This window comes from Mesoplodon bidens (assembly GCF_964165515.1).
Source record: "Mesoplodon bidens genome assembly, chromosome: 12".
NCBI classification, from domain to species: Eukaryota; Metazoa; Chordata; class Mammalia; order Artiodactyla; family Ziphiidae; genus Mesoplodon; species Mesoplodon bidens.
In genome coordinates this window covers 57,200,725-57,227,233 of record NC_138168.1, presented here as the reverse complement: position 1 = coordinate 57,227,233, position 26,509 = coordinate 57,200,725, and the positions used below count along the sequence as shown (strand labels likewise).

General features: G+C 36.5%; 1 protein-coding gene across 2 annotated transcripts in view; it reads right to left on the bottom strand.

Moving 5' to 3' along the window:
• Nucleotides 1-26,509, bottom strand: part of RNF217 (ring finger protein 217) — a 129,454-nt gene that overhangs the window by 29,166 nt on the left and 73,779 nt on the right. For both annotated transcript variants that reach the window (XM_081250572.1, XM_081250573.1), the window contains exons 2-3: nucleotides 15,971-16,204; nucleotides 3,793-3,957 (exon numbers count right to left, since the gene is read on the bottom strand). In XM_081250572.1, coding sequence (XP_081106698.1) covers nucleotides 3,793-3,957; nucleotides 15,971-16,204 — 399 coding nt within the window. The remainder of the gene's footprint in view (nucleotides 1-3,792; nucleotides 3,958-15,970; nucleotides 16,205-26,509) is intronic.

Below are 26,509 nucleotides of genomic sequence, written 5' to 3'. Positions count from 1 at the left end.
AATGATATATTTGGTCAAACACAAATTTTTAAAAATTAAAAAAATGCACACACATAAACCAATTAAGTTTAAAAAAAATTATCACTGATATAAAAGAAAGTAATAAAAGATAGGCGAGGGCTTCCCTGGTGGCGGTGGCGCAGTGGTTGAGAGTCCGCCTGCTGATGCAGGGGACACGGGTTCGTGCCCCGGTCCGGGAAGATCCCACATGCCACGGAGCGGCTGGGCCCGTGAGCCATGGCCGCTGAGCCTGCGTGTCCAGAGCCTGTGCTCCGCAACGGGAGAGGCCACAACAGTGAGAGGTCCACGCACCGCAAAAAAAAAAAAAAAAAAAAAAAGATAGGAGAAAATATGTCAGAAAAGGAATTAATATTTTCAAATAGAAAATAGAGAGCTCATGTAATTTGATAATAAAAAGTATCCCGAACCTGACCCAAACAAGTGGGCAAAGGATATGAACAGATAATTCAAAAAGGGGCACTTCAAACTCAAAAACACATGAATTTGTACTCAATCTAAAAGCAAACAAGACAATTCAAAATATAAGAACAAAATATTTTTAAAGTATTAAATATGCATTTAAAAATACTTGAAAATGCTAATAAGAAATGATCATACAGAAATAGGTTCTCAGATTTTTCTGGTGGAATTATAAATTGTTTCAGTCTTTTTAGAAAGCAAATTGGCACTATGTACCAAATACTGAAAACACTGATATCCTTTAACCTAGTAATTCTGTCTTCAGGAATATATGCTTTTAAGGGTCAAAAATATGGAAAAATACAAATTCAAGATGAATATCAATACATTATTTATAATATATAGATATTTTTTTAAAAAACCCGAACCCAAACAAAGCCAGCTTTGGTAACTAATAGCAGAAGGATATTTAAGCAAATATTACTTAGTTAATAAATGTTACGAAAACTATTTAGTAACATAAGATAAGTTTGACATGTTAAATGGAAAAACAAAGCATATCAAATTATCCCCATATTACGATTCTTTTTTTTTTAAAGCTACTTAAATAGGGGAGAGACCGAGGAGACACTAACATGTTAACAGTGAGTATATTGGAGTGGCAGGATTCTGGTGAATTCTTTCCCTCTCTTTTCCAAATTTCTATCATATGTTATATGACCTATATGAACAAAACAATCATTTAAAAATCAAAATAGGGCTTCCCTGGTGGCGCAGTTGTTGAGGGTCTGCCTGCCGATGCAGGGGACACGGGTTCATGCCCCGGTCCAGGAAGATCCCACATGCCGCGGAGCGGCTGGGCCTGTGAACCATGGCCGCTGAACCTGCGCGTCCGGAGCCTGTGCTCCACAACGGGAGAGGCCACAACAGTGAGAGGCCCACGTACCGCAAAAAAAAAAAAAATAATAATCAAAATAATTATTAAAATTATGAATCAATCTAAGCAAATATACCTGTGCAGGGTACATAAATATACTTTGGTCACAACAAAATTTTAAACATATTTGATCATTATTGAAAACATATTCATATGAAAATATATAATTGTTTTGTTCACCTGGAAGCACTGTGTGAAATTTTTTCATAAACTCCTAGCATCTTCCTTTTTCATATTTATAAATTTTAAAAGATTATTTATAAAAATAAAGCCTTGGAATATAAAATATTAATACACTGAATAATATCTCCTTGTGGATTTCTAGTATTAGAGAGGCTTCATGGGCAAAAATATAATTTTATGGTCCAACAACAATGACAAAAAAATCACAATTAAGAAAATGCAAAACTTTAAAGTCATATGCTTATAAAAGCCCTGAAACTATTTGTATTCAAAACGAGTCATAAAATATGACTTAAACTGACATAAATTTTATGGAACCTGGATCTCACCAGCAAGTAGATTCTCCACTACAAGGTAGTCGTGTAAACTCATTCCAGGGTTCTTTGGCTCCTTTCCCTTCAGCTATTTAAAAGGTAGTTCATTTTCAAACCGCAACTTTTTAGCTATTATTTCAAAAGAGAACCAGCATGTATGCGTCCTCTTGTCTGTTTATCTATATTTGTAAAACCTGTGGGAGCTGTTAGTGCATTCAGTAAATTCCTTACAGCTGGGTGCTTTTTCGTTCAATACATCGAGTCCATTTAATGTTAGATTGAGGGATTACAGTAACAAATGTATGTTTTTATGTATTACCTCAACTCATTCAGAAAATCCCTAACATATAATGCTGCAGTAGTCCTCATTTAGCGCTCATTCTTAGAGCCAGGCCAACTGGTAATTGTTTCACAGCTTTCCAGAGAGATATAAAGTGTACTTATGAACAAAGTGTCATGCAGAATGACTTAAACAGTGCTCCTGAATTCCTACTGGCCTTTATTTAGTTTGAAACTGAGCAGTACCTCTGAGTAAATTGGAAAGGCAACAGAAAGGGGGAAAGGCTTCATCTTCCCATTGTCCTTCAATGGGTAAAAAATAAAAATCTACTGAGCAATTGATGCAGTGGTCTGAAGCAGCCTTACTAACACACCACTGTAAAGCTATTATACTCCAATAAAGATGTTAAAAAAAAATCAAAGGGATAATTGTAGATAAATTTGCCTTCTACACAGAAAACAAAGAAAGCTTTAACTCAGACATCTGTAGATGTCACTTTTAAGAGAGCCAGGCCATCCAAAATATTTCAAAAATTTCTTCTAATTGCTAAGAACATAACATGTTCCAATTGCTAAGAACATAACATGTTATTTCAGGCAATGCTTTACTTACTATACATATAAACTAGTATGTGAATTTGGTGTAGTGAATCTGTGCATTATATTTATTCTCATTTATAGGCTTCAGAATATACTTCTACTACTTCAAGTTGCATTCACATGATTAATTTAAAAAGTTTTCCTGATAATTCAAATTTCATTTATCTTGGTGCTAAGTCTCCTGGAAGGAATTGCAAAATTATTCTTGAAAGAAAATTAGGCCTGGTTTAGACATGATTATCAAAAATAAATTTGGCACAAAATGGAAACCACACATGGTGGAGTGTACATATGCATTTACATACATATAATTTTCTAAAGTGAGCTTTAAAAAAAAAAAAAACTTCAAATTTCAACAGATCCCTATCCTGTAAGAGTCAAATCCAAAGTTTTCTGGCTGGATTTACGTGCTGATTTGTCTATAGGAGATCGTTCCCTGGCTGTCTGCATGGTTGACTTTCAACATCTAGGTCTCTGCTCAAATGCCTGCTAACTCTTGATTACTTGCACGATCATCAAGAGAAAATTGAAAAATGGGATTCATAAAGTCCTGATTTTAGCTCTTAGCTTCTACGTCACCAGATTTACAAAAAGGGAAATGACCAGTTTAATGTAATCCTAAAGTGATAAGCAATGGCAGAGGGGAAAAAACCCAAAGGATTACAAGGATTCAGAGCCTACCTAACTGAGAAGTGATTATAGTACATGTTGGCAAACTAGAAATAATACTTTATATCATTTTCATATGAGCTTTTTCCTGTACACACATCTCCATTTTTAAATGGAAAATTAGAATTTTGAAGTTTGAGATCCATATTTATACGTAGCCTCCTTAAATTCTGAAATGTAATGTAAGAATATACATTGTTTATATATAAAAATCTTCATTTTAGTTATGTAATGTAATTACTCTTCTAAAATGAAACAGCGAATATTCTTTTTCTCCACGTCTGCATTAAGAAAGTTATACAGAGACTTCACTTCAATATTGTAAATGGTATTGTTCAGTGATAGCCAGATGCACGTGTTTATTTCCTTCCCTCCCGAAGGCTGTCTCACCTTGCACTTTGGACACTTCTGGGCGTTCCTCTGCCCATGCTCAATTTCGCTGGCCCAGTGACGCAATAATTTGTCTCCTTTTTTGTACTCCTTGCAGTTAACACCTTCATGCCAAGGAGAGTGGCACTTAAAACACCAGACGAATTGGCAAGTGGGGCACTGGATCTGCATAAGGAAAAGTAATATTAAGTACTAGTAGATATATTAAATTGTCTAAAAAGATAAGAACGGTGATGCTTAGGGAAACTAGCTAAGAGGCTATAATCGGTCCAAATTTAAAATACCTCCCCCTATACAAAACTGAAACTAGAATAAGATATGACTGTCCTGTTATTAAAGGAGGGAAGAATTGCTCTGGCTGGCTGATCTGACTGTTTGTAGGCCACACTAGAATTAAACCCTTCGGATATTCTGGAAATCAATTTGGCCTTATGAAACCCCCCTAGATTGAAGCACAGAGTAAAATCTGAAGGCTCACAATGCCCCAAATCCACACTCAGGCTTCTGCCCTTGAACTCGCCTGTCCCTTGAACCAGTTTTCCAGGCATTTCCATCGCTCTTCTTACCAATGGCTTCATTCACTTTTATAAAAGCAAAGCTCCACAGATGCTTCATCAAATGAAAAACGCACTGGCAAATAAACTACTATACCAGCATTGCTATGATAATGGATATCCATGGTTTGCTATTAATCTAAGGGAGGTTAATTATAAAAATAATATAAAGGATCTGATTAGAAATATATACATATGGTGGTCCTGTGGCCTGTACCTAGGAAACCATCAGAAGATGTCTTCGTATGTTCACTATGTGGAGGTGTATGTGAAAATGCATGTGTGTGTTTTGAAAATATCTGTCTTCCACTTGACATGAAAGACACTTTATCTGACTTCCTGTATTTTGAATAACAGTGCAGCATCCCATTCTCTCACTGGTCCTCACTCTCTAAAAACAAATGAGCATAACTTGACCCTCCCAGGTCTGTTTGATTAAAGTGAATTAATAAAATGTCTCACTATAAACAACTGACTATTCTCTGTGCTCCTGCAAATTACTTCACTGAGCATGATTGAATTTACTGACTACACTTTGAAGATTAGTCAGATAGAATTTCTTTTGGTAAACTGTATACAATATCACTACTTTCTTTTTTGGAAAACCACTTTTTTGACAATGGTGGTTCCAATCTATAGATTAACCGAGTGGCAATTACAATCAGCTCTTATGTTTAGACCTCAAAGCACGGCAGTATTCATCTATGTCAAGAATAGATAGTGTTATTCCTATGCAAATATGAGTAACAAAAATACTTTCTCTTTTACTTTATATCAAAACAAAATAGTATTTTGTCATAAAATTCTAAAAATCTTCATGTTTATTTATTAAAATGCTGTTATATGGTAATGCTTATACTGCTGCATAACATGCATAATTTATCTTTATCAACAAAATAATGCTGTAAAGTCAATATGAACATCATAAGTTTACAGATGAGGAAACTAATGCTCACAGAGATTAGATAACTTGCCCAAAGAAACATAGCAAGTAAAGTTGTCTGACTTCAAGGCCAGCGTTCTTTTCATTGTGCCAAAACAATTCCTCATACTAAACAGCATTCTTGCTTTGATGACGGAAAACCGAAGTGTAAAAGTCAAAGGTCAAGTGGTTAATCTATTCAGTAAATCAGAATTCTATATGACTATCAACATAAGGTGAATTTTGAAAATCCCTTTCAAGATTTTACTCCCATAAATTAGGAGACCCCTTGTTTTTTTTTTAAAAGGATGATACTATTTAGTCATTTAAAATAGCCATTTTTGCCTTTTCTGATCATTAAAGTTAAAATAAGTTATTTTTAAAGTAAGAAGAATGAGTCGAAGTGCATAAACTCCAAATAATAAAACAATGTAAAAAGATCACTTAAAACAATGAAGAATACATGTGAATATCACATGGGGGCCTAAGTGAATGTAATTTTTTTTTTTTTTTTTTTTTGCGGTAGGCGGGCCCCTCACTGCCGTGGCCTCTCCCCTTGCAGAGCACAGGCTCCGGACGCGCAGGCTCAGCAGCCATGGCTCACGGGCCTAGCCGCTCCGCGGCATGTGGGATCCTCCCAGACCGGGGCACGAACCCGTGTCCCCTGCATCGGCAGGCGGACTCTCAACCACTGCGCCACCAGGGAAGCCCAGTGAATGTAATTTTTGAATGTAATGAATGAAACCGGGAAGTCGAAAAGATTCACTTTTCCTCCTGCTTCTGCCGCTGTGTCAGAAGGGCTGGAATATTTAATTCAGTTCTCTTCGATTAGACATTATACATAATTCTAAATTACTGAACTCTAGCATTGTTAAATTAAAAAAAAAACAAACCTCTTTGGTTTTTAATCAGTCAGTCTTAGATTATACTTATGAAATGAATAGTAGAAGAGTGACTGTAATGGGTGCTTTGAAACTGGGATTAACTCAAAGGATGTCAGACATTGCAATGGTTCAAGGATCTCTGTGACCAAGTGCTGAACTATCATACCTATGGATCTCTAATGAAGACAATTAGAAATGTAGGTTCTCCTAAGAATGATAAGGAATCTAATACTCGGTGTCCTTCCCAGGGACTCTGGCTTCCAACTTCACATAATAAACAACTAAGTTTCACTGCCGATCCTCACAGACAACACAGACTTGGTTGCAAACTATGAAAGGAGTTTTGCAGCAAGCTCTCAAGTGAAGATAAATAATTTAAATTCAGACTCGCCTGCTTACTGTCTCACTGAAAACATTAAAATAACTACTGCCTTGCTCTGGATTAAAATAAAACAAGGACAAATCACCAATCCCAACCACCTTGTTATTCAAAGACTGCACCTGAATTGTTTAAATACTGACTTTTTGGTTTGAAGATGCCTTATTCATTCCAACCGTAACCATATTCAAAATTGTAGACATGAACACTGCATCTTCCTCCACACGAAATGCCATCTCACAGCCACAGCCCTCCCACACAGAGTGCCTGCCTCCTGAGTCATCATGTTCACACAGAGGTCACCACACTCTACGCTGGCTACTCAAAGTGTAGCTGGGGGAGCGGCAGCATCAGCAACACCTGGGAGCTCGTTGGAGACAAAGAATTCACGTCACACCGCCGACCTACTGAACCAGAGCCTGCATTTTCGTCCCCATGTTAAAGTCTGAGAGCATTGCTCTGTATCATGTGACCCCATAGCACTGGCCGCAACTGATTACACCAGGGATGAGTCCCCAGGCTAAAAGCAGGGATCTACTTGTGGGCAAGAAGCCTACGACGTGGCTGGCAGGAGCTTTGGGCAGAGCATGTTCCTTGTTGAACAGAGATTAGCCAAGACAGATTTTCTCTCTTGAGGAATGAAAAAGGGATACACATGCACTCTATCTTGGCTGCAGAGGCAAAGACAGAGAAAAGCTAAGTGAACACAATGCAGATCACTGGAGAAGGGAACAGCAGTCATTTTCACTTCCTAGTAACACAACAGAGGGGCTCTCATGCCCTCAGAGCTAGTGTCTGGTTCTCCATGAGGCCCGCCTGGGTGGCAGCTGAGACTGCTTTCTTGCCCTTCCTACTACTTCCCGTGCAACATTATAGTAAAACGCGTTAAGTGAGGGGGCTTGAAAGACAGCAAAGCTCTGCTTCTTGTAATTGGAGAAGGTCCAATGAACACAATCTGTCTATGGAAATCTTAACCAGATGAAATGCTACTTGCTCCAAGGTGTCTTCCCTATTTCTCCCAACCAGATTCAGTATCTTGCAGAACTTACATTACAGCTACATTACATAGCTATCTAATCTCCCTAACAGCCTACAGGTTCACTGAGGGCAAAGGCTGCTTCTCATTCACTCTGTTTCCTGAGTTAAGTAACACAGAACTTGTGGCACATGGTAGGCACTCAGTAAGTTCTTTGTAAAATGAATTATTTTGCACAGAGCAAGTACTGCATATTGGCTAACATTACATGAATTCCAAGAAAACCCAACATGTCTAATTTATGACCAGTGGCTGAGATGGTATCACTGCTTCTTAGATTACCAAATGCTGTTTACTAAATATTTTATCCACATAACATTTTACTGAACATCATGATTAATGTGCAAACTCTTCTACAAGAGGCAAGGCTACAAGTGTTTCAAAAATAAAGTTATCAGAGTTGGGAGTCTTGACTAACTTGTTCTATAATCCATGAACGATAAAAGAACCTCACATTACATTTTCTTTTACTTTTGAATTCCCTTCGTTTTTCTAGAATTCTGGGCTACAGTGACACTCAGATGACAAATTAAACCAACCCACTTGCCCGAAGCAAATGGTATTTTCTCTTGACAGTTCATCATGCCAATAAAGAAATAACCCACAAAACAAAAACAGAATTCAAAACCAAAGAGCGCCCCAAATAAGTCTTTTCTTGCCTAAATACTATACACTCCTATATACATAATTATTTTAAATAAACCACAAAATCATTACTTATCAAACTCAAAATATTAGACAACATCCATGTATAAACGTAGCATTGCCAATATGAATTAACTCGATTTACCAAGAAGAATCTGCTTTATTAGAAATTCAGATTAAGACAAATACTCAAGAATGAAGCATTCATCAATTCATTTGCCCATTCAACAGATATCTATTGAGCACCTTCAAGTAACAGATACTGAGTGTACTGATTTTAGGCACATCAAAAAGAATGAAAATACTGTCCTCAAAAAAATTACTGAAGGCAGACAGATATAATAAACCCCAAGAGCTATAAAACCATGTAACAACTGCTAGAGTAGACACTTGGACAAGAGGGTGCCATGAGAAATGTGCCTCAGGGAAGGCGAAAGAGTAGAAGTCAGAGAGAATACGGCCTTGGAAGATAAGTGGGATGTCACTGGGACGAGTGACAGGATAACACTTCAGGCAGAGGCCAGCCTGAGCCACCATCGAGGCCTGAGAGCACACGGTGCATTGGGGAAATAGTAAGTGCTCCAGTGGGGCCCGAACAGAGGTGTCACTTCAGCTGGGTCAACCCTGAGCCTTGTAGACGTGCCCCAAAACAGGGTCCAATTAGTCTTACGTTAAGGTTCCTATACTCCTGATGTGTCTTTCAAAACACACTGTGGTCCAGAAACTTCTTATATGAACCATATAGAACTTATGGCTGTCTGCCTAGTATGTCCTAAAGAAAGTGATCAATATACATGTAAATAATCACGACATCTTGTAGTTATAAAAAGTTTTGTAACAACTTAAGGAGGTTTTCTTGAAGAGAAGAAGATTGTGAGGAAGTGCTGGGTATTACAGAGAGGAGAAAAGAAGTCTCTTATGCGTGACTTCAAGTACTTTCAAGGAAGCACCATCTGCTCCCTTATAAGATCAAATCCTAGAGCAAGAGTGGCAGTGGGGGAAGGTTCCCCAAGTGGGAAAGATGACTTGACTTCTTGCCTTGATTTTATTCCCTAAGATTTTACCTCCTACTTGGGAACCTCTCCCTGAATGTAGTGACAGTAACACATGGGCTTCATGAGGCACTGCTCCCTAAACAGAATCCAAACGTGGTCAAGTGAGCCTTCCCTTAATTTCTCACAGCATAGCTTAAACTAAACTGGAAAATGAAAGGGAAACTTTCCTAAAGGTTGGGGACCAAATATGGATGAGAATGCATAGTAACTCATGACAAGATAACCTAAATGGAGATAGAGTGTTTATTCATATAAATAACCTTACCGACATCCCTCTTATGGTTTCCAGGCTCCTTTGACATATGCAACACACTATTTATTGCACAATACATTCACTTCAATACTAGCTTTTATTTTCAACGGAGAGGCATGCTTTTCTAGGGCAGTATATCAGAACTTGGGAATGGGGGTTTTGTGCTTTGAAAAGAGTCCCTCCTCTCTCCCTAATTTGAGAATCACTGTTCCATACTAGCCCATCTTGCTTGTATCGCCAGGAATCATCTTTAAGCATTTATAGACTCTTCCTCTAAACCTAGAGAGCAAGGCCCAGAGGAATATCTGAGTCTATTTCTTCCACCTCTTCATAGATGAACATAAAGTGTACTGGAAGATTCTGCTCTGATTTGCATAACCCAAATTCACTAGCCAGAGCAGGATGGCATCATCCTGTTTGCAAAAGGACACCCTATTCTGAACACAACACAAAAGGCTAACATCTCACAGAGATACCCATGGAAAGAAGCAAGAGGGCTAAGTACAGAGTGTACATGAGAAAATGGGAGTATTCTCTGTAGCCAGTAGGTGAAGCAGGAGAAAGAGATCTCAGCCTGAAGGTAACAGTGAATCTTTCAAAATGGAAGGGAATGATTCTACAAGTAGCAAGTTCCCTAACAATGGAAGTGTTCAGTGGCTGAATGGTCACCTGGTAGGCATTTAGACTAATGCATGGGGTTCCCTTACAGTTCTGAGATGGCAAATATGGAAAAGTAGAAATACAGAGTAAAGTAGGTGAGAAATGCACAGTCCTAACATCTTCCACATCATTTTATAATGGGCACAAGGCTTGGCTTACTTTTACCCACTATTCAGCAGGTCGTCAAAGAGAAATGATTCTTCACTTGTCTCTTGTGCTGAAGATACAAGGGATGATGTGATGAAGTGAAAAAAACAAACAGTTCTCAATCCCATGGCCGGTCAATTTATGGTAGCCATGAGACTCTATTATTACAATTATTGTAGTTTTTTCTTTTTTAAGGTCAGATGAAGGCTAAAATTTCAAATGAATTCCAATATTTGGCTTTTGTTGCTAGAAGTTCCAAGTACAAGTAAAGACTCTATAAAATATTATGGCTAACTTATGCATCAAGACAGGAAACAAAGAACAACTTTAGCAAAGCATCTCATTAGTAACTAGAGGGAGAAATGCATCCTAATAAAACTTAGTAGGCTTGCATCATAGATGAGTGCTATACATTTGTTTAGTGGAAACATATATAACACACCCTTTGTTTAAGATGGCTTCTTTATTTTTTTTAAAATTTTTACTTTATATTGGAGTATAGTTGATTTACAATGTTGTGTTAGTTTCAGGTGTACAGCAAAGTGATTTAGTCATACATATACATATATCTATTCTTTTTCAGATTCTTTTCCCACTTAGGTTACTACAGAGTATTGAGTGGAGTTGCCTGTGCTATACAGTAGGTCCTTGTTGATTATCTATTGTATATACAGTAGTGTGTATATGTTAATCCCAACCTCCTAATTTATCCCTCCCCCACAAGATGGCTTCTTTAAACTGGGCTAGAGGACTTTTATCTTTATCTCCCTCACAAATCTATGCTAGCAACAATCATTTAAGACACTACACTTGTTTTCTATCGGCTCCTGACATCAATGATGCATTACTGCCAAGAGAATTCAGTGTGTGTCGTAAGCTAAACTGATCTTGCCAGGCTGATGCACAATCTGACTCCCAATTTGTAAACACTGTCAACCTAAAGTGACGGTGTCGAGGGAAAACAGAAGAGCAGAGCAGCATGCTAACTACACTTTCATGTGAAAGCTTTAAACATTTTTATAGATGGAAAGAATTTCTCAAATCATGTTTACAAGAAGGAAGCTTAAGCACATTTTATTCATTTATTTTTTATCTATTTCTATATAAATGAAAATTGTTCATTGGAAGTACAACTGAAGAGGTACAGCTGGGATTTGAATAAACAAAGGACAGGCAGGCCCCCCAGAAGCAGAAATAGTGGGAAACCATTGCCATCCCTAGGGCCAAAGAGACAAGGGAAGAAAGAATTTTCTGGAGCCTAGTGAGAATTAGAAACATGGGGGCGGGACTACCTAGGGGGAAGCCATAGTCATGGAGGGACATAGCTACTGCCAGAGCTTTGGCACTGAATTAGGAAGGGAGTAAGGAAGTAATGCATCAACTATTCTCCTTTCCATCCTCCCATTTCCTGCCAATGCCAACCCTTGGTTGAACCCAAATAGAGATTGAGATGGTAAGTGAGTCGGGAGAAGCAGTCCAAGGAGGTATCTTTCTGGAGTTTAGGACAGGTCATCAAGGTTTGAATAACTGACAAAGGAAGAGGGTAAGCTGGGTATTACTAGAATTCCAGCCTTTCACTTAAGCATATTTTAAAGTTCACCAATTAGGAACAACAAACCCATTGACTTGATTATATTCTTAAAGACCTTAGAGAAGTTCTTTTCCGCATGAGGAAATAATGTATTTGTGCAGTTTTATAATATAAACTGTGATTTCAACCCAGAAAATGTATGATTACAAGAGAGAAAAAGTAATGCATAATATACAAGGTAAGAACATAGAGGGAGTTTCCTCAGGACATTTTATTGGCTTTTTTCACCTTATGATGAGTCAAAGCACTGTTTTGTGAATTATCAAGGTTCTGCTTAATATTTGTGGGAGAAGAGTGGGGATTATTATTAGTTTTGCCTCAAGGAAACCATAAAGAGGATTATCTCCAACACGTTCCCTGTGTTGATTTATGCATGTCCTTCAACTTACCCCAAATCAATATGAAAAGGGGGATCCTTTCTTGGTCTACACTTGGAAATAAGAAGGAAACCCAGAACTGCCCCTACCTCAGTAAAACTCCTAGGAGTAAAATAAGTACATTTAAGTATCTGCAATCCTCTCCTCTCTCCCATGAGAAACTGTAACTTTTCCCACCTCCCAAAACATATATTTTTAATTTCTGTGAATTCAGGGACCTCCTCCCCTCCTCAAATATTAATGCTTTCCATCAGATCACTCCTAGCATTAGATCCATGCTTCTTGGATATCTCTTTGATGCCCCAAAGGGTCTTCAAACTTAACTTTATCCCACATTTCAAATGAATTAGTTTTCTGCTCCCCAAACCTGCTCCTCTTCCTCAAGACACAGTCTGTTTCACCCCCCTTTACTCTGACCATCCATCAGTCACCCCATCTTTTATTCCACCTCTATTCTTTTTGACTCCTCAGTCCCTTCCCTAATAACCCAGGGTTGTTGATTCTGCTGCCTTCGCCTGATAATAAGCATAATAATTTCTAGCATGTGTTGAGCACTTAGGATATATCAGACATGGTGCTAAGCACTTTATATGTGTGAACTTGTTTAATCCTTATTACACTCTTATGACAGGTATTATTACTACCACCAGTAAAAGATGCAGAAACTGTACTCAGAGTTACAGAGCTAGCATATGGCAGGCTGAGAATTTAAATTTGGTCTGAAGCTTGTGCTCTGACCCACCTTTTCTAGCATAGCAAATTCAACATTTCAAGGCTTAGTTTAATGTGTTTGCCCTTTACTGAAGCCTTCCCAATCTCTTCTGTCTTTTCTTCTCCTGTGCTCTCAGCACCCACATTTATTATGCATTGGCCCATTTATTAGTTCCCTCAAGACATATATTTTGAGAGAATACCAAAGTGCTTGACACAGGTTATCAGCAGTAAGCAAGTCTGGACCTGGTCTCCTAGAGACCAGTGGGAGAGACTTTAAGCAAATAACCACACGAATACACCATAAAATCTTAGCTGATAATTGCGATGGAGAAAACCTTCAGGTGCTGGTGATGTGTCTGTCTCCAGGCATCACCTGAGAACCATTACAACCATAACTTCAACATTTTTATTTTCTCAATGCTAACTTGTTCTCTGTATTAACATTCATTTGGAGCTGCATTAATAAATTATAGGAACTGTTTAGGTTAGAAATTAGATTTCTAAATGGAAACTGAAATCAATCTTGTAGAAATGGAGTGGTAAAACTTTTTGGCTTCATGAGCTGCAGGGATGAGAAGGCAAATGTTATGAATGAAAAAGATTTGACCAAAGGCAAGGCTGCCTCAATGTAAATTTCTCAATTCAGGAATACGCTTGTACTATTTCATATAGTAAGAGTTTTATTGCGTTCAGAACATAATGAAAAGCTCTATTTACTAAATTTTTGCGAGAAGATGTTGAGTGAGGGATCAGTTTATCCTAGAAGGTTAAACTGGCACCTAAAAGTTCTTGTTATTGCTTGTTGATATATTCTGGTTTTCCCTCTTCCACCTGCAGTGTACAAAAAATTTATAAAAACCTATTCAAATGAAGTACCCAAACATGATATTTTATATCTCAGATTTCATATGTGATATACTCAAAGGTATTTCCTGCTATAAAATAGCTATAATATTTTCAAGCAATTTTAACCTTGTATGTTAAGTGCTTCTGAATTGACAGCAGAAACCGTAATAAATGCTCAAAGAATGACATCTTGGATCAGGACATTATAAGTCGGCTCACAAAGAATAATATTGAAATATACATTACAAGGATTTTACTAATAGATACAAAACACAATTTAGGCTCTAAGTGATATTATGAAGAGAGTTTAAGTTGCTCAGACATGTTAGACATTAGCAGTAAACTTTTTTCTATTTCTGTTGCCTTATGACTCAATTTATTTTATTCAAGTACTTGAATTCACTGCTCTTAAAGTTATGACAAACTATACCAATTTGGAAGTGGGTTCTGTTATTGGGAAAACTGAATTTTAAAAAATACAGCAAACCTAAAAACTATCCATTGGTTAGCCCCAAAGGATGATGATATTAGTCTCAGTTTAGGGTGCTGTACTGTAATCATGAATATCACAGTGGCTTTGCTGGAGTATCCATGCCTGTGCTCCCTTTACTCATAATATCCAGACAGGTATGGGCATGTGAATCAGGTAGTTAATACTAATGTCAGAACTTGGAGTTTAATGATGAAAATGCTATATAAACATTGTACTAAATAGTAAAAATCATTGCTTCAGGAATTGTGTAGAACTATGTAGAATACAGAACAGGGGGATGGATAATTTACCTCTTCTGTTATAGATCATCTTTTCTGTAAGAGTAAATAAGAGTAACAACAATAATCATCCCCAAATTCTGCAGTAGCTTTATTTTTCTTGAGAGCTGCTTAATAGTTTCACTTTAGGTTGAGATTTTTCATCCCTCACCTATTACCAATGATTTTAATTGCTTCATGATCAACCACATCTAGTTTGCATTGACTTCTGCTTCATTTACTGCAAAGGTTCCCAATTCTGCTACATATTAGAGTCACCTGGTGAAGTTCAAATATTTGCAAGACAGTTGTTCTGGGGCGAGAGGGTTGTGGGCTGGAGACCAGGCACTGGTGTGACTAAAAGTTCGCCAGGTGATTCTAATGTACAGTTAGGGCTGTGAATCAAGGATTTGCTCCCACAGTTGTTGCCATGATTTCCATGCCTTCAGTCTTGCCCTCCTCTGACATCCTCTATATGCTGCCAGAATGATCTTCCTGCAATGCCCACAGAATTAAATTCAAGCCTGAGCACAGTGTAAAAGACTCAACATGATCTGCTCTTAAATACCTGACCAGCTGCCTCCCTGCCACTCTATCTCCCTAGTTTTATCAAGCACTCATTTCCAACACGCCTGCCTCAGCCTCCAGGCCTGACGCTTACTCATCCCTTGCACTGAAATGCTCTCCACTGTTTATTTGCCTGGAGAACTGCATCTTCTCCATGAAGCCTTTCCTGACACGCTAGCCCCCTCCTCGGTCAGTGTTCTCAAAGCACAAGTGTATTGGGTTTCACTTTTTTGTTTTCTAACTTCTCATATAGAACTGTCATTTCAGAACATATGTCTCTCTCACCTTCATAAGACATTTTTATGAGCAAGGACTGTGTCACATTTGCCACTGTATCCCCAAAACTTAGCACACTGCCTAGCATACACTGGCATTTTGTATTTGCTGAATAAATGAATAAATAGCATATTATACTATTTTCACTTATTATAGACAGAACCGGAGGAGACTCACGTTGGGTTCACTGAAAAATTTAAGCTTGTACTAAAATTTTTTAAAAGTCTTAGTATTTATTTAATATTTAGTAATAGCAATGATAATTACTTTAAAGATTAGTCTTTCAATTAGTGAATTGTACACAGGTTAAAGCCAAAGAAGTTTAATTAAATCCTCAGTAGTGCTCTAACAATAATAATCATAGCATCCCCAAAGCATACATATTCAGAATCATAGCCATTGTATACTCACCTCAGACTCCGATAAGGGAAGGAAGCCCACTTAATGCCTACCACAAGTTGGCCTAATTTGGCTGCTCCCAACATGTGCCATCCAACCCCCAACTCTGGTGAACATGCTTACTTTGTATTTGCTTTCTGATCTGGAAGGGGTGGGAATATGTCCTTTTTTCTTGAAGGTTGTAAAGTGCTTGCACTGAGGACATGGCTTGGTGCTGGAATCAATACGGCCAAGTTCCAAGAAGTACTTGTATTTGATGGAGTCTTCATGCGTTAAGTTATAGATAACCGTTGTTTCTTCCAAGAATTCAAAACATTCTGTGATAGGGCATTTGATTTCCACTTGGCCAAGTTGTACCTGTGTGAAAGAGCAAATGGGGGAGAAAAAAGGCACCAGTTATTAAGCTTCTCTTCTTTTTTCTTTTTCTTTTTTCATACAGTACTGCTTATTTCATGATTACTGTAAAGGATTATCTGTCATTTTTCATGATTCTTAACATAATAAATGATAATCACTTTGGTACCTATATCAGGCAGTACCAAATAATTAATTACTATATAATGTTTCCAAAATGATTGATAGCGTGTTTAAGCATTCTCTATCATTAAATATAATGATAATCAAATATGAGAACTTAAATGGACCTAAGCCACAGGCTCATTTAGGAAGCAAATTCTCATTCCATCCTCTGGAAACTGCAGGATGAGAAAGCATTCAGACAATGAGCCAACTAAAGGAACAGCTCGGATGAAAATGTGTTTCAGATTTTTCAACCTTACTACAAAGTTTCCTTACTACAACCTTACTCAGCAGTAAACTTAGGGCACATTTAACTACTTTAAAAAGACAGAAAAAGAGGGCTTCCCTGGTGGTGCAGTGGTTGAGAGTCCGCCTGCTGATGCAGGGGACACGGGTTGGTGCCCCGGTCCGGGAAGATCCCACAGGCTGCGGAGCGGTTGGGCCCGTGAGCCATGGCCGCTAAGCCTGCGCGTCCGGAGCCTGTGCTCCGCAACGGGAGAGGCCACAACAGTGAGAGGCCCGCGTACCGCAAAAAAAAGAAAAAAAAAAAAAAGACAAAAAAAGGGGATTTTGAAAGTACCTATATATACTACAACTAGTAGCTTAAAAATCATTGCTAGAAAACCCTCTATTTTCCCTGACTCTTCCAGGCAAAGAACATATAACTGTTCCCATGTCATCAGTATCATAGGAACAAGTAAGAAAATTAAACCAATCATAATGTTGTAAAAAAATCCCTATGAGATCTGACTACTACTGAGGTAATTTATAAAATTAATTTCTTCAAAGAACTACAGAGTTAGATTAGGAGAGAGGAGAAGGAATATACTGGAATGCTACATTTATCATTTATTTGGTAGGGGATTCTAGAAATGGTTAGCATTAAAAATTACAGTATATTGGGACTTCCCTGGTGGGGCAGTGGTTGAGAGTCCGCCTGCCGATGCTGGGGACACGGGTTCGTGCCCCGGTCCGGGAAGATCCCACATGCCTCGGAGCGGCTGGGCCCGTGAGCCATGGCCGCTGAGCCTGCGCGTCCGGAGCCTGTGCTCCGCCATGAGAGAGGCCACAACAGTGAAAGGCCCGCGTACCGCAAAACAAACAAACAAACAAACAAAAAAAAAAAAAAAAAAAAAAAAATTACAGTATAAGATTCAAGTACAAACTGTGGACACAATTATATTTTAAAAGATGAAGAAAATAAGCTACTTTGAAATAAGGAGGACCTGGAATTGTTTTCCACAAGTAGTGAGCAAGAACTCTTTATATTCATAGCATCATAATCTCTTTTTGCTCATCTTAGGGTAGCAGAGGGAGGTAGTGAAAGCTCCAAAAGGCAAACAACACTAAACCATTTCTTTTTCACTTGGGTGAACCTGACATTCTGAGAAGGCAAAACACATTGACCTTAAAGAGAAAAGCGCGCTATGAAAATGGAGGGAGAAATGAGGAAAAGCCACATGATCCAGGGAAAGAAAATCTCTGCAGTGAGCAATTAACAAAACCCCTAAATTCATAGTAACTTTTCTTTTAACTTTGCTGTTTATCTGGCACAGACTTGAGGAAAGGTAGTTACGAAGCTACAGGCTGAAGGATGCCTGGGAACAATATCTTTAATACGAGTGAAGAACATGAACCAGACTGATAATAAAATGAAACAATCTGGCTTTGGGTAAACCATTTTATTAGTACTGATCTGTTGAAATGTAAGTTGCTATATCATCTTATGCTACAATTGTACCAAACATAGTCCAAAGAGGTCTTTCAAATATTAGCCCAAAGCAATTTTTTCTACTTTTTTTGATGAGTCTGCTTATAGTTACAATCAGATTTTATTTTTATACTTGTTACAGAGTTATTATAACCCAAATTATGTTTTGTAGTAAATTATTTTCAGTTACAGCTAAAGGCAGAGGCTGTACAGATGAACTGAGATCAGAGCAGGAGGGCAGAGCATGAAGCCATGTTAGGAGTCTGAAGTAGACGCCTATGAAAACAGAAAACTTCAGTTTTCAGCATGTGAAAGACAATTTCTTTTCATTCCACATAGAAGGAGTCCACTTGGATAATCTCAAGGGACTCTTGCTTATTGAAGAGCTGCATACTTTTGGGAGTAAGAGCTGGAATGTTTTACTCCCAGGTCAATGTTTTAACCTGGCCTCCCTTGCCTCTAAGTTTATTTATTTTAAGTATATAAATAATAACAATGGAAGCAGTCGTTTCACAACCACCCAGAGAGTCAGGTCGTATAGAAATGGAATGTGTATAGGAACCAGAACCATCCAAGGCAGCTCAAGGGAGAGAGTAATCTAGTCACCCTTCCTGCAGTTGGTGTTCATTACCACACCACACTGGGACACCTACCATCTAACGTCCAACCAAGTGCCTTATCTTCTTCTTCAGCGTCTCTCAAATCTGCCTGTAAGTCTATTCTATTTCCATAGCACACACAATTTCCTTATGCTTCACACCCTCTGCATTTTGCGTATTCCATACCTTCTCTTCTCTCTGAAAGCTCCAAAATCCCTACCCCACTACATTGATCCAAATGATCTCATATTTTATTAAACAGACAGAAGCAATATGATCACATTCCTTTATCTTCCCACTACAAACTCTCCCAATCTATGTCTGTCTCCATCTTTTCTGTCTTCCCTCCTTTTTTTGTATTCTTCCCTGTTATTTTTTTTAAGGATCATGCAGCTTGATCTATTCTCTTCATCAGATTTTTTTACAGCTATTTTTTTTTTAAATTTTATTTATTTATTTATTTATTTGGCTGCTTTGGGTCTTGGTGGCAGCACTCGGGATCTTCATTGTGGCCTGAGGGATCTTTAGTCGCAGCATGTGAACTCTTAGCTGCAGCATGTGGAATTTAGTTCCTTAACCAGGGATCAAACCCAGGCCCCCTGTATTAGAAGTGCAGAGTCTTAGCCACTGGACCACCAGAGAAGTCCCAAGTCTTCCCTTTTTTTTTAGCTTTTATGTTTTTCTTTCTTTGTTTCTAATTTTTATTTTATATTGGAATATAGTTAATTTACAATATTGTGTTAGTTTCAGGTGTACAGCAAAGTGATTTAGTCATACATATACATATATCTATTCTTTTTCAGATTCTTTTCCCATATAGGTTATTACAGAGTATTGAGTGGAGTTCCCTGTGCTATACAGTAGGTCCTTGTTGATTATTTTGTATATAGTAGTGTGTATATGTTAATCCCAACCTCCTAGTTTATTTCTGTCTTCCCTCCTTTTACAGCATAAGGCCTGAATCTACTTCCAGGACAACTGCATGAGTCTCTTGAAGTGTTTGTTGAGAATTCAAAATTCCTGGACCACCTACGGTTTATACAATTTGAATTATTGCTGGTAAGCTAATATTTGGCAGTTTGGAACAATTACTCATACAGTCCTTTGAATTACACATACTTCTTCATACTAACAATATCCCCTTTTTCATAATAAAATGCTACTCATGACCTATGCAATCTCTTGGCCTCTACATGTCTATCTTTTCCAAATAATTTCCTCAATTTCCGAATAATTTCCTCAAAAGATCACTAAAAACCAATAATCATTAAGCAAAGTGCATTCATTTATTTATTCAACAAGGTACATATTTCATCAATTCATAAATATTTCAGTATGGGTCTAAAGAAAAGAAGAAATCTTTAAAAAACATAATCACAATACCAAATATTTTCTAAAATGACAATAATTCTTTACTATCAATTTAACAGTTTCAATAACATCATCTAACTTCTATTTATAGGATTTTATGTACTTAATATCCTTAAAACAAAGGTCTAAATTTCTGTTGTGTTCAATGCTAATACTACTCTTTATATCACTGAAAAATATGCTCTCCATTTCTGAACAAAACATGTCCATTCTTGTAAGACAAAATTACTTAATTCTAAAACAATCTCCAAGGGTGTTAGTAAGAGACACAATTATCCACTAGATAATTATCCACTACCTCAAGCTAGATGGCTAATTTGTCACTTGGGAGAACTCAAAAGTAATTTAATGCCACAGGTGAGGGAAACCACTGGAAAAGAGACAGATTAATTAATTAACTCTTCCAAAAAATAAAAAAAGACAGAAAATATAAACCTTGGATTCAAAGTTCAGTTTATCAAATGCATGGTTTATGAATTTTTTTTTTTTTTTTTTTTTTTTTTTTTTTTTTTTTTCTTTTTGCGGTATGCGGGCCTCTCACTGTTGTGGCCTCTCCCGTTGCGGAGCACAGGCTCCAGATGCGCAGGCCCAGCGGCCATGGCTCACGGGCCCAGCCGCTCCGCGGCATATGGGATCCTCCCAGACCGGGGCACGAACCCGTATCCCCTGCATCGGCAGGCGGACTCTCAACCACTGCGCCACCAGGGAGGCCCATGGTTTATGAATTTGATCTTGGTTTTAAGTGTTGATCATGATAGTTTACAGTGTGCCTTGGCCTTTAGTTCACTTAATACCAAGGGATTTCAGATTTCCTCTATCATTAAAAAGAAACATATTAATATGGCAGAGGAGAAGAGAATACCACAACAAAAGCAATAACAATAGTCATGAAATGTATGCAGCACCTCCACCATGCCAGGCACTGGTAGAAGCACTTTCTGTGCATTAATTATTTTGTGGAATACCATAGAGGTAGAGTCATTTTTAGGTTCTGCATTTCTCCATAAGGCTGCTTTACTGATAAATATGTTTCTTTGTTTACTCAGCAGGTATTACAGAGCATTGTGCTAGATGCCTTTGATTTTTTTAAAAAACTAATGAAAACCATCAAGTCAAATATCCCAGAAGTTCTCTCAACCCCAAGCAAGAAAAATATAAAGAAAATCCACTTAGGCACATCAAGTAAAAGTGCCAAGTACCAAATACAAAGGAAGTATCTTAAAAGCAACAGAGGAAAAAGACATTCCCACATAGAACACTTCAGCCCCAGGTCCCTTGCTGGTAAATTCTACTGAGAATTTAAGGATGAAATAACACTGATATCACAAAACTACTCTTAGTGAATAGTGATAAAAAGGGGGGGGATCACTATTCAGGTTGTTTTATGAGGCCAGCATAGTCATGATACCAAAACCTGATAAGGACATTTCAAGAAAGGAAAACTACTGACTAATTTCTTTGTAAACACAGATGCAAAAATCCTAAACAAAACATTAACAAACCAATCTAGACAATACATGAAAAAGATAACATATCATAATCAAAGCGGGCTTATTCCAAGAATGCAAGATTGGTTTAACATTCAAAAATCAATTGCTATAACTCACACATAAATAAAATAAAGGAGAAACATCATATGATTATCTCAATAGAAAGAGGAAAGGTTATTTGATAAATTTAACATTCATGCATGTTAAAATCTTAGCAAACTAGGATGAAAATTCCTTAATCTAATAATGAGTATATATAAGAAAATCTACAGTAAACCTAACACTCAATGGTGAAATATTGAAAGCTTTTTTCTTAAGACTGAAAATTGGGTGAGTATGCACTGCCACCATTACTAAACATTGACTAGAGCTAGCCAATGCAAGAAGAGAAAAAGAAAAATGAAAATAAAATAATTAGAAATGAAGATATAAAATCCCCCATTTTTTGCAGATTGCATAATTGTATATGCAGAAAATCCAACATAATCTACAGATAAACTTTAGGATAAATAAGTGAATTTAGAAAATTTGCTGAATAGGTCAATACACAAAAATCAAACTTCCATACACTAGTAACAAGCAATTTCAAAATAATATTTAAGAAATAGTCTCACTTATAACGTATTAAAAACATTAAATATGAATAAATGCAACAATGTTCAATACCCCTGTATAGAAATATCTGAAATGTTTTTGGGAAAATGGAAAGAAGCAAATTAATGGAGAAATATATCAAGTTCTTGAACTGGAAGATTCGTTAAAGATGTAAATATGGTCCATATTGACCTACAGATTCCAGGCCATCTTAATAAAATTCCCAGCAATTTTCTCTCTCTCTTTCTCACTCTCCCTCTTGTTCTCTCTCTCTCTTTTTCGAGGGGAATCATCTTCTAATTCAAAATTAGAAGATGATTCTAAAACTATAGTAATTACAATATTGTGACACTGGCACAAGGATAGATAAGGATAGATACCAGAAAAATAGAACAGAAAAAAAGTACAGAACAGAACCACTTACATACGAACTCTCGATGTTTCAAAGTTATAGAGCAGTGGGGACAATGTTATTCTTCAATAAAGTGTTCTGGGTCACTTAAATATCTATTAAAAAAATCTGTTTGATTCCTACCCCAAACCAGGTAAACTGTAGCTATAGTTATAAAAGGTGAAACAATAAAACTTCTAAAGATGGTCAAGAAGAATATCTTCATGTCCTTAGGGAAGGGAAAGACTGCTTACACATGACACTAAAAAAACTCACCATTTAAAAGAAGTGATAAATTTGACTAAGTAAAATTTAAAGCTTCTGTTCATCAATAGATACTGTTAAGAGAATGAAAATGCAAATGAGAATTGGAAAAGATATTTGCAATATGTGAAGAATAAGGTTTTGCTTATCCAGAATACATAAAGAGCCCTTCCAAACCAGTAAAAAAAAGGCAGACAACCAACTCAACAGTAAATGGTCAAGAGGATGTTCAAGTGACCAATAAACATATGAAAATACGTTTAACTTCATGAGTTGTCAGGGAAATGAACATTAAAACCAAAATGACATGTAATTTTGAAGGAATTAATTAATTGAGCTCTCATAACTCTCAAAGATTCAGCAAAATAATGTTTAGTTAAAACAATAACTATACAAGTAGTACAGTATTAATTTTCTATTCAATCATGCCAAATGTATTTTTCTATAGACAGTCCTCCTTTATGTTACTTAAACTTCTTTCTTCTTTCCTCACTACCCAAACTTTCATGCTCCCTTATCCACTTAAGTAAAATTTTATCCAATAGGTGAATTGCACATTCAGATTTGGGAACTCAAGCAGTAAAAAATGTTTCTTAATATGTGGAAAGAAATATAAACTTAATCCAGTTTTTCTCCTTGAAAAGCACACTGAGATATATTATTAGGTTTAAGCAAACAATTTTTTAGGATTCTATACCTTATCTTGATTCTTGAAGAAGATAACACCCAAATTCTAATCCATCCTCAAAGAATATTAATATGGAGGGCTTTTTCAATGCAAATCACTGAGTAAGTATTTAGAAGAAGACAACACCCAAATTCTAATCCATCCTCAAAGAATATTAATATGGAGGGTTTTTTCAATGCAAATCACTGAGTAAGTATTTAGACTGAGAGAGAAATGCATAATGTGTGCTCAGATAAACAGAACAAGTACATATTCATTTAACTATAATCAATTTTACCTTTTGAAAGGTAGAAATTTTAGAACAGGCTAGATATTTGGATACACTAGAGAGGGAAATATTTCTAAAAGAAAAAAAATTTGAGCTTACTTTGTTTAAATGTTATCCACTCTTTTTTTCATCATTACACTTATCTAAATCAGATATTCCAATTTATTACAATCAGAAAATAAAGATACTACATAGGTAATTTATGAAAAGAACCCTGGAATGGAAATCAGATATAGGATTCTGGTGTTATTAATATTTATGTGGCTGCAGGTCCTTGGGTTCCAGGGACACACACAACCAAATCTCTTAGAGATGGACTGATTCACCTTTAGGATTCCCTACTGGTGCTAAAATTGTATAATTATAATATATGCTCTAATTTACAAAAAGACCAAAAGTGTATGTAAGCTCTAAAGCTTTAGCTCTAGCTTAAAAAGCTGTAGAGGTTAACAGTTAAAAGAGTAGATTCCAGACTCAAATTGGCTCTGCTCCTTACTACTAGTTGCTAAATCTTTCTCTTGCTCAGCATCTGCATCTGTAAAAACCGGAATTTACCAATCGAATTTGGTTGTTTAGAGGACTGTATGAGTTGATTTACATAAAATACCTGAAACAGTACCTGATAGGGATACTCAATAAAAGTTTGCTAATATTTACCTTTGTTGATATTCAGAAAGCAGTATTTCACAAAATTAATTTCAGAAACTAGAAATTCTTTTATGCTTATTTCTTATACAAGGAGAACATTTTAAATTCTGTAATCATCCGTAATTCATAATTCAGTACTCTCATTCATAATTCAGTGTTCTTCCTCCAAAAGCGTATATGTAAAGGAAGATAACTAAAAGTACAAATTACATGAATATACTGTAGAACTGAATGCTGAGATACAAAAGAAAAACAAATCATATACATTTACATCAAAAGTGTCCCCATTTTTAAAATAAATTTGACCAAGAATGGAAATACAGATGCATAATTATGGAAATGTACATATATAGTTCACATTAATAGACATAAAATAGCTTTGGAAATATTTTAGTCAATCCAGTACCACAGATTAATAATCAGTATTACTCTAGTGGGAGAGGGAAGCCTTAAATTTTGTTTTACTCAGAGGTTTAATTTCAGTTAAAAGGGGCAAGTGAAAATTTCAGAGACTAGAAACAACTTTGGAAGCTTAAAAAAAATATTACAAAGCTCACAAGAGACCTTTTATAACTTCTCTCTCCCCCTCTTCATTGGTGTCTTTCCCTTGGCTTTCAAACTATGCTTAAATATTCTAAAAATGCCAAAAGCAAACAAAAGCAAAAGCCATTGGTGGTTTAGTTATGGAAAAGTATTTTGCCCTTCCACAAATCATATTAAATTCATTTAACAAGTCTGAAAAGTGACATAAGAAAGCAAAATTTTGCAGATACAGGTGATTTTGAGGATTTACGAGTATTAGTGCCCAGTTAGAGCCATTGACTCAAGTGTGGGTATATTTAAGGTACTGGATTCAAGGAAAATTATTGCAAAACAGACATGTCAGCCCAGACATGGGTAATGTAGTAGCTTCTCCAGTTTTTTTCCCCGTACACACCAAGGTAATTTTAATTCTCTCTTGGGTCTTGTAGCATATTTACCCACTCTTCTTGGTAAGGTATTGTTAAATGCTTGAAGATAGCTGTCATGTCCCTTCAGTCTTTTTCTCAGGAAAACATCCCACTTCTTTAAAGTCTTTAAAGTCTTCTTTGAAGACTTTCCTTCTTCCTACGTTGTTGGTTTGTAAAAGTGTGATACCCAGAAACCAAAGCCATCATGTAGGTGTGGTCTGGCTACTGGGGAAACAGGATTATCCTCAACCACAGTAAACTGAAAGAAAGGAAAATGAAAAGAAAAAAGTCCTCAGGAATTATAAGTTACCAAAATGAACCCAAGAAGAAGTAGAAAACGTGAATGGGCCAAGTATAATAGAAGACATGAGGGTATGTCTTCTTCTAGGAAGGCCATCTATTTCCTAGATTTTCACCTTTGTTGCAATTGAATATTCTCTCACTGAGAATATTCTTAATGAAAAATAATATTCTCTTTCTCTCTGTGGTTTTTATTTCTTTCCTCATCATGTCTCTTTCTCATTTTCATTACTTTCACTTTGGTCCCTAAATCAGGCTCCCCAGACAATTAATCTTTTGTTTCTTAAAATAATTAGCTTTGGGCTTGCTTATCCTTTATATTGCTTTTTTCTCTTTTAGTTTTCCTTTCTTTTGATTTTTACATTTAGTATTATGCTTTCCCTGCTTTTATTTGTCTCATTTTGTTATTCTTTTTCTAGTTTCCTACAATCACTTTGTTTTCTGCTTTTACTCTTTAGTAATGAATACAGTTTTTGCTACGTTCCAAAAATTTTGGTATGAAATGTTCTCTCTTCATTATTTTCTAGGCAGTTTATAGTCTGTTTTTACTTCCTATTTAACTGTTTCTTAATTTCTATGCAGTTAAAACATTTTTTGGTAACTTTTTTTCTAAAATTTATTTTCAACTCTACTTGATTATGAATAAAGTAGGTAGACTGTAAAAACTCTTTATTTTGATGTATTAAGGTTCTTTTCTAGCCAATTACATAATCTTTTAAAAATGTTTTTTGGATATTAAAAATATTTAATCAAGAGAAGTAAGATTCTATATAGATTTCTATTAAATCACAGCTTCGATGATTTAAGTCAACTTCTCTATGGGCTCATTAATTATTTATCTACTCAATCTGATTCTGAAAGAGGAATAT